General features: G+C 46.2%; 1 protein-coding gene across 1 annotated transcript; it reads right to left on the bottom strand.

The window, feature by feature from the left end:
• Positions 1 to 446: 446 nt before the first annotated feature.
• trhra (thyrotropin-releasing hormone receptor a) lies at positions 447 to 5343 on the bottom strand. Its single transcript, XM_062466294.1, has 2 exons — positions 4443 to 5343; positions 447 to 2386 (listed from the first exon to the last, which is right to left on the bottom strand). The coding sequence occupies exons 1-2, from the start codon at positions 5214 to 5216 to the stop codon at positions 1952 to 1954; spliced, it is 1209 nt and encodes a 402-aa protein (XP_062322278.1). The 5' UTR covers positions 5217 to 5343; the 3' UTR covers positions 447 to 1951.
• Between the last annotated feature and the right edge of the window lie 2789 nt (positions 5344 to 8132).

Genomic DNA, 8132 nt, shown 5'->3' with positions numbered 1-8132 from the left:
CATTGATTCAAATAACAAACTAAACGGATCAAAAGCAAACTCTATTCAGACAGCAGGTGTACAGACAACCACTTCGGAAAACAGTCAGGAATAATACAATTATACACAGCGCAAAACATCAATTTCACATTGCACGGCACAATCTCAAGCATATGAACAACGCAAACCAAGTGGCGCAGGTTTTCAGTGTTTTCTTGCACTAATTAATGGACTCATACCCAATCAATCCTCCTCTGTACCCCAGTAACCCTATGATACAGACTCAATGACAGTCCTCCATAACCACTAAAACTGCACCTTGGATTCATCGACTTAAAACGGTGTCACTTTGACACTGACAGGTCCATCATTCCCCAGACAGGATCAAACAGCAACAGCTGCACCCCTTCCCCCCGCCTTACACCCCCCCCCCCCACCCCCCCCCCACCCACTGCAAGGTTCCCCAGTGTGTCTCTTCATGAAGAATCAGATTCCTCTCTAATTACACATGCTGGCCAATGACCTCTCTCAACCCCTCATCGCAGTTCCTGCGGCTAGACAGTCAGCCGGCCATCCCAGCCGGCTAGACAGCCAGCCAGCCCAGCCGGCCAGCCAGCCAGCCAGCCAGCAGGGGAGGCAGCCCTGTGCTGCGTATGCGTCAGAAAGATTACAAAAAAAGATCCCCTACAGGGCGCACCTTATCTGATAAACTTACAGACTCTGAAAGTCAGCTGACATGCCGCTCCGAGATCAAAGAGATGTGTGATGTGGAGTCTCTTTCCTCTCCTCATCGGTAAGCTTCCAAAGGATCCCACTGCATCTCTCCCTCAGACAGGCATGCCACTGTGGAAAGCCCAGAGCCAAATTTGCATCCCGGGAGCTTTCACATGCTTCTCATATTCTTTCAGCAGGCGTCTTTGAATTTGGTCTTTTGAAGTGCGCTTGTGTAATGCAACAGGTTTGCCCTGCCGCCGGAGTTAGGAGGAAGGCAGGGGTCGGGGTCGAATAACTTCATCCAGGATCTCACTGTCAGGGGCGCACTGCAGTCATCTCTGACCATCATGTCTCTGCTGGTGCAGGACGGACATTGGCGCACGATGCTGAGCATGCTGGGAATGTGCTGGAGGACCAAAGCGGTGGATGGAGCCATTATAGTGTGGGCTTGATAGCCCTCAGAGAGCTGAAAACCATGAGGGAAATGTGACGCGTGGCCGGTTCCAGTTTTGATGGAGTGGTCTCTAATCTCCACAGGGCAATGTATCACAATGCCCCTGTAGCCACCATGCACATCCAGACTCTGCTCCAGCACGTTTCAGAGTCAAGGTCTGCACCACGGCTAACCTCAGAATTGTGCTTTGTTTACGCTGAGATGGATCGATATATACAGTGAGAATAATGCACTCTCATGCTCAGAAGGTAAGGGATAAAGGTGCAAGTAGTGTTAGAGTACAGGTAATGTTAAAGTACAGGTAATGTTAGGGTACAGGTAATGTTACGGTACAGGTATTGTTAGGGTACAGGTAATGTTAGGGTCCAGGTAATATTAAAGTACAGGTCATGTTAGAGTACAGGTAATGTTAGAGTACAGGTATTGTTAGGGTACAGGTAATGTTACGGTACAGGTATTGTTAGGGTACAGGTATTGTTAGGGTCCAGGTAATGTTAGGGTACAGGCAATGTTAGGGTACAGATAATGTTAGGGTACAAGTAATGTTAGGGTTCAGGTAATGTTAGGGTACAGATAGAGTTTAGGTACTGTTTCGGTTCAGGTAGTGTTTGGTAGAAGAGAAACTATTATGCTATTATCTTTTCCAAATGATGTAAGTCTTCAAATGTTCTTGTTCATCTTTTAAACAGAACAGAGAAACATTTGGACATAAAGGCGTGTGTCCACACTTTACATTTAGCAAGACTACCTGTGAATAAACACCCACTAGGAAAACACAAATATACGTGACCAAATTCTTAAGATTCAGGCACTGCCAAGGTCCACCCTTGCAGACAGGGAGGGGTCCTCGAATGACATCCTTTTGTTTCTGGGCAAAAACTGGTTAGCGGGGTTGTTCAGGTCATCCATCTCCGTAGTAAAGTGGTCTGGGCTCTCCCCATTGGACGAATCCTTGATGACGCTGTAGGTGAGGGCCACGCTATAGGACGCCGGCTTCTCAGAGCGCTGCGGCCCACAGTGGCACAGCTTCCGGAAGGCAGCACGGAACTTCTGGGACATGGCGTTGTAGATGACAGGGTTGACGGCGCTGTTCTGGTAGATGCAGAGCCTGCAGAAGAGCAGGAACCAAAGGTCCTGGTAGCCCTTGTCTCCCAGGAAGGAGTTGACCACAACCAGGGTCCGGTAGGGCATCCACAGCAACGCAAACAGAACCACCACCACCGCCAACATCTTGGTCACCTAGCAACACAACAACATTTACTTGCCTGGCAGCACAACATTCTTAAGAAGTGGTCAGTTGTTCACACACAAGGATTTTGTAACTACTACATGAAAAGAAGATCAAAGAATCTCTACCTCCCCACCCAACACTTTGAGTGTAGAACTGTAGGGGGTCTTTAGAAGCTCAACTTATGGTCAAAAAACGTTCAACAACTATCTATTAACCACGGTGAAAAGGACCGCAACTTGGTCACCTAGCAACACATCTGCAGCATCTTAGTCACTTGGCAACACATCACACACAAGATTCCAGAGTCCAGTCTAATCGCCTCATGGTCTGATATCCGCCACAGGTGTGCTGGGTTCTAAGTCAAAAGTAAGAGAAAAGGAACCTGCACTTTTGTAGAATATATTACAGTAAATAACTCTAATGTAAACTAACCCAAATGGAGAGAACCCAAATATGGAATAACCATTATATATATATTTATATATATATATTATATACAAGGTGTATGATCTTTATTCTGGACAGTGTGCAGGTATGAGTTATTTGCACAGACCACCATCCTGGATTAACAACCTAACCAAGTTCATCACCAACCCTGACATAAGAAAAAACCTTCTGCTGGACGCCACTTCCTGTATTACAGGATGTTCTGTTCCAGTATATGTGCTTCAGCAGTCAAATACACAACCAGGTGTGCAGAGCACTGAGGATCAGGATGGCTTTGTCTTTTAATTCATATGCACCAGAGAGAGAGAGAGAGTTTAGAGGCTGACGACCCAGTGGAGCTTGGAGTCATCTAAAATCTAATCATTAGGTGATAAAACGTGTTATTACATTCCAAATGCAATTAGATGTTTTTCATATTTATGTTGTGTGGGACTCTCTCCAGTGATGTAGCACTAATTAGATTATTCGGGGTGCGGTTTTGCACTTGTCAACCATGAGGAGAGTTCCATATCTTGGTCTTTATCACATTCTGACCTTTTCTGCAATCCAATAAGAATCTACTAAGTGATATGGATCCTACAGAGCCAACTCACAGCTGGTTACTTAAAGGCTGTGTGTTAAAGATCTAATACTCCATGACTCCCCTGACCAGGGTTCTGTGTGTGTGTGTGTGTGTGTGTGTGTGCGCGTGCGTTTGTGTGTGTGTGTGTGTTTGTGTGTGCACGTGCGTACGTGCATTTGCGTGTATGTGTATGTGTTGTAGGCTTGCTCCTGGTCTGTGTGTTTTCAGTCTACATTAGTGTAACAGCTGACATCTGTCACCTTTATCTGACAGACTGAGGCAGGTCCAGCCAAGTGCTGGTAGGAGCCATGGAGGTATGATGAGAGGAGGGGGAGGGGAAAGCTGAGACCATCCCAGCAGACGGGAGCCTCTCTGTGCCTCAGGCACCTTCTCCTCATCTGAGCCCAACCCACCCTCCAGGGGCTTATAGAACCCAATCCAGTGATCTCATTCCAAACAAACCCGGACCCCTCCCAGTGTCTAGCACGTTTACTCGCCAACCACTCATTGTGTTGATGATGAACTCTCCCTGCGTAACTCTAACCCGTACAGCACACATCGCACCTCTACCCTACATGTCACAGCTAGGCTTCAAATTCACATCAAGCAGAGTGGCCACATATAGGTGGCCAACAGACATATAGGTGGCTGACATCTTTGCGGTTGGACAGGCCAAATCTTTGTTTTCGGTGTTGGCAATTGGTTGGTTGGTTCATAGGATTACAGTTGAGCACTGTGGTGTAGTATTAGCTTCAATGCTCCCTCTCTGTCATAATTCTATAGATGATTGGTTTCCTAAAATGGACAATAACTAATGCCTAGTACTATTTTTCTTGATTTATCTTTATCTTCTTTTTCACTCTGTCTCTTACACACACCCCTTTTCATCTTTCTCTCCCTATTCCCCATCTATTTCGGTGTCTGTCCTTCTCTTTCTCGCACACCACTCCAGCACGCACAGTCACACACATCTAGCTCGTCTTATCTCACACCGTGGATTTCACCTGTAGTAGCCTCGAGGCCACCGCGGGCAGTGTCAGTAGCAGCCCCCTTACCTGTCTGCGCGAGGCAGCGGTGGTGCTACACGAGGAGTTCTTGGTGCTCATCATCCTGCTGCCTTGGCACGACTCCTTCTTCCACTTCTTAGTGTTCTCTTTGGGGTCTGCGGGCAGCGGGTTGAGAAACAGGATCCTGGCGATCAGCCCGTACAGGACCGTGGCGAGTATTAGCGGCAGCACGTAGAAAATTGTGAAATCAGCGAAGTAGATGGGCAGGTACATAGTTCTGTCCCCTTTGTAGGCGCAGGTGAGTAGGGAAACGTTGTCATAAACTACCAATTTAGTGTCGGATAGGAAAACCCACATGAGGCAGTACAGAGACGTGAAAGCCCAGACCACTATTATTATTCTTTTCGCCCTGGAGAGCGTGCACAGGAACTGCGCTCTGATCGGGTGGCATATGGCGATGTAGCGCTCTATGGTGAAGGCGGTGATGGAGCATGAGGACGCGTTAATGCCCAAGTACTGGAAGTAAGTTATACCGACGCAGCCGACGTAGCCGTACACCCATTCACCGTACAAACTCTCCGTGATGTTTGGTAGCCCAGCCGCAGTTAGGACCATCAGGTCAGCCACTGCCAGGCTGACCAAGTAACAGTTGGTGGGTGTCCGCATGTGCTTGGTGGTGAGAACTACCAAGATGACCATCACGTTCCCGACTATACCGATCCCGCAAATTAGTGTTACCAGCAATATGCTGGCCACTTTGTACTTAATGCTGTAATCGGTCCAAACTCCAAGGGTTTGGTTGTCTTGAGTAACATTTTCCATGGTTAAGGTGAGTTTTGTCCACTTTGAGAGACCGAAGTTCTTAGTTTCAGACCTTGCCAAGCACGTGAATTTAAGCCTTAAAAATCATGATTCAGTCAAAAATGTGCTCCAAAACAAAGTATCCCAATTTTTCTAATAGTTTCAATTACCACGAAAAAGATCCGCATGGCTTTTACCTGCAAAAGGGTCGTATGTCAATTGACAGATATTTAGCTAATTCTGTTGAAGGATTCCACGGAACAGACAAAAAAATATTTTGGTTGTTCGTGAAGTTTGCAGAGACAACAGCTGAGGTGTTGCACCAACGAGCGCAGCTCCGGTTGTGTGGAGCTCAGCGCGCAGAGCGCATGTGAAAAGCTGTGTTTCTGGAGAGAGGGCAGAGCATCAAAACCAGACCAATTAAATATCTAACATAAGCGTGTCATCAATCTTAATAATTTGAGAAATACGCCATTAGACAAAGGCCTACAGTACATGCCCGTGACAAAATGCATGTCTTTCTCTTAGTTTTCTAATTATAAATCAAATACGGGTACGGTTTGTAGCCTTTCGAGAATCACAATTTCTTGTGTAATGTTTTCAAGATGCTGACTATGAAATGCACAGACATGTTTCAATCATTTCAGCTTGGGCAAAGACATAAGATCCAGAATGTAACATTTATCAGGCTACAGTGTTGTTTATAGACGACAAACCTTCACTCCATCTCGGATGTGAATAACAAAAGAATAACACTGAATGTGCTGTTGACTTTAAAAACTAATTTTCTGACTCACTTTGGAGTTCAAGTGAAACAATGGGGATGGAAAGGCGGCTTTAAGGCAGCACATTCTTTATGGTATTTTTATGTTAGCCTTTTAGAGGCAGCGTGCCTCACCAGGGCTGGCTGATGGAACAACTGTGTTCAATGTACTGGGAAAAGAGTTGCATCATTATGGTAATGAACCTTTCCGCAGCTGTGCGAAAGAGATACTGAAGGAGAGAGAGAGAGAGAGAGAGAGAGAGAGAGAGAGAGAGAGAGAGAGAGAGAGGAGAGAGGTGTAAAAGCGATAGAACGATGTGTGATCATATAAATGGAAAGATGGAGGGACAGTGTGAGCGTGTGTGTGTGCGTGCGTGTGTGCGTGCGTGTGTCCTATGATCAGATGGCAATTGTAACTCCAAGGGGGGGCCTGTGAAGGCCTGGGTGATGTGAGAGTGGGCCCTGCAGAATGGGAACATCAGGAGAGTGTTGATTTCTGCAGTGGTGTCAGTGTGTTTGTGAGTGGTGGAGGGGGCGGGTTACAGTGGCACTGATAGCATTATTACTGTGAGTGCATGTCACGGTGGGTGGAAAAAAAAACGAGCTGAACCCTGGGTGTGTTTCATGGTCACGTTCAAAACCCAATGGCGTCTGTTTGTTAAGGAGGTTCTCCTGTCGACGCCACTTCTGTGACCCGCAGACAGCTGCGCAGTACCGTTACGAGACTTCTAGGCCCACTTACGGACCCTGTTCCCATGGAGAGCGGCGAGGAATAACTCTCAGAGACAATAGGCCTACATTTCCATGAATCAACAGAAGTGGTCCCTTGAGGAAAAACGTTTCAATCCTCGGAACTCGTGTTGTCTGTCTGTGTACTCGCCCCAGGCTGAAAACTGTAAGCTGTTTCCTGGGTTTTGCCAGCACTGGAGAGGTCTATGAGGAGACAAGTGACATGCCGGAAAATGTATTACAATTTATTCGGATTATGTACAAATCTGGTTGAGATGGAATTACTAGGAAACAGACTCAGACAGTGATGTGTCGAAAACCGTTTCGACCGGTCGATTTTTTCTGCATTAGTACTATGAGTGGCCTATACTTGATTTATTTATTTATTTCTGGATAGTTTGATTCTTATTGATGTGCTTATTCATATTAGATATGGGACACTGATAGCTTAGTGGACGTTTGTGTTCTATCGATAGTAACCAATTCAGTGTTCTGCTCTTTAAAAAATATGTAGGCTATCCAATCACTGTTTGTCGGGGGGTTGCAGATGGGGGTTTGTGTGTGGGGGGGGGATTCTTGTTCCACCCAGCTGTGATTACATTTCTTAAGGTTAATGAAGTGAAGACGATGCCACCATTCGAATTTCTAATACATTACGCACACACTGCACGCGCATGAGTCGCGCTAGCTGGCGTTGGCCAGTCCATGATGAGGGACCGTCATGCAGCGGTATCGATTCCCACTGCTTCTCACTCCACGGCAGCCTGGGATATTTCTAGCACAAATCACATGTGCATGTCAAAGTGAGAACAGGACTCCCGTTCTATCACTGCCCACATATTTTACGGAGAAAATGAAACCTTGTGGGTTGGCGGAAGAAGGGGGGTAATTGTGCAAAAGCATCACAGCAGGAGAACCTCAAATGTTATTGATTCCGCTCGTAGCAAACAATGTTCTTTAGTCCTCTCCGGCATCAATGAAGTTACAATGGATTTATGTAGTTGAATTATGTAGGCTAGGTTTATTGCTTTTTACATACTATCCCCTTGTTCAATGCATGTGGTTGACGACCTGTTGGATCGAATAAGTTACTAATGTTCAATGCTATTTTATGATGCAGGGACAAATAGGCAACTATTGAATGGGAAGCAGCTACGCTTGTAGTTCTGTTCGTCAATAGAGTGTCTACTGCCACCTTATGGACAGAGACCACAAGGGCTGACAGGACGGCAAGACGAGATAATTGGATACGGTTAATTATGATGACCCTCAACACATGCTCAGATGCAGATCACAGAGTTAGAATATAATTATGTCTCAAGTGGTCATGGAATACTATAAGTTATACAGCTATGGGGTTTCACAACAGGCCGCCGAGACTGAAGCAGCGCTCCAATTCTGGTGTAGCAGCTTGGCAGCATCGATGCGATGCTCTTAGAACAGGG

This window comes from Osmerus eperlanus, chromosome 7 (assembly GCF_963692335.1).
Source record: "Osmerus eperlanus chromosome 7, fOsmEpe2.1, whole genome shotgun sequence".
In the NCBI taxonomy this organism is placed as follows: domain Eukaryota; kingdom Metazoa; phylum Chordata; class Actinopteri; order Osmeriformes; family Osmeridae; genus Osmerus; species Osmerus eperlanus.
This window is presented reverse-complemented; position numbering and strand designations above follow the sequence as displayed.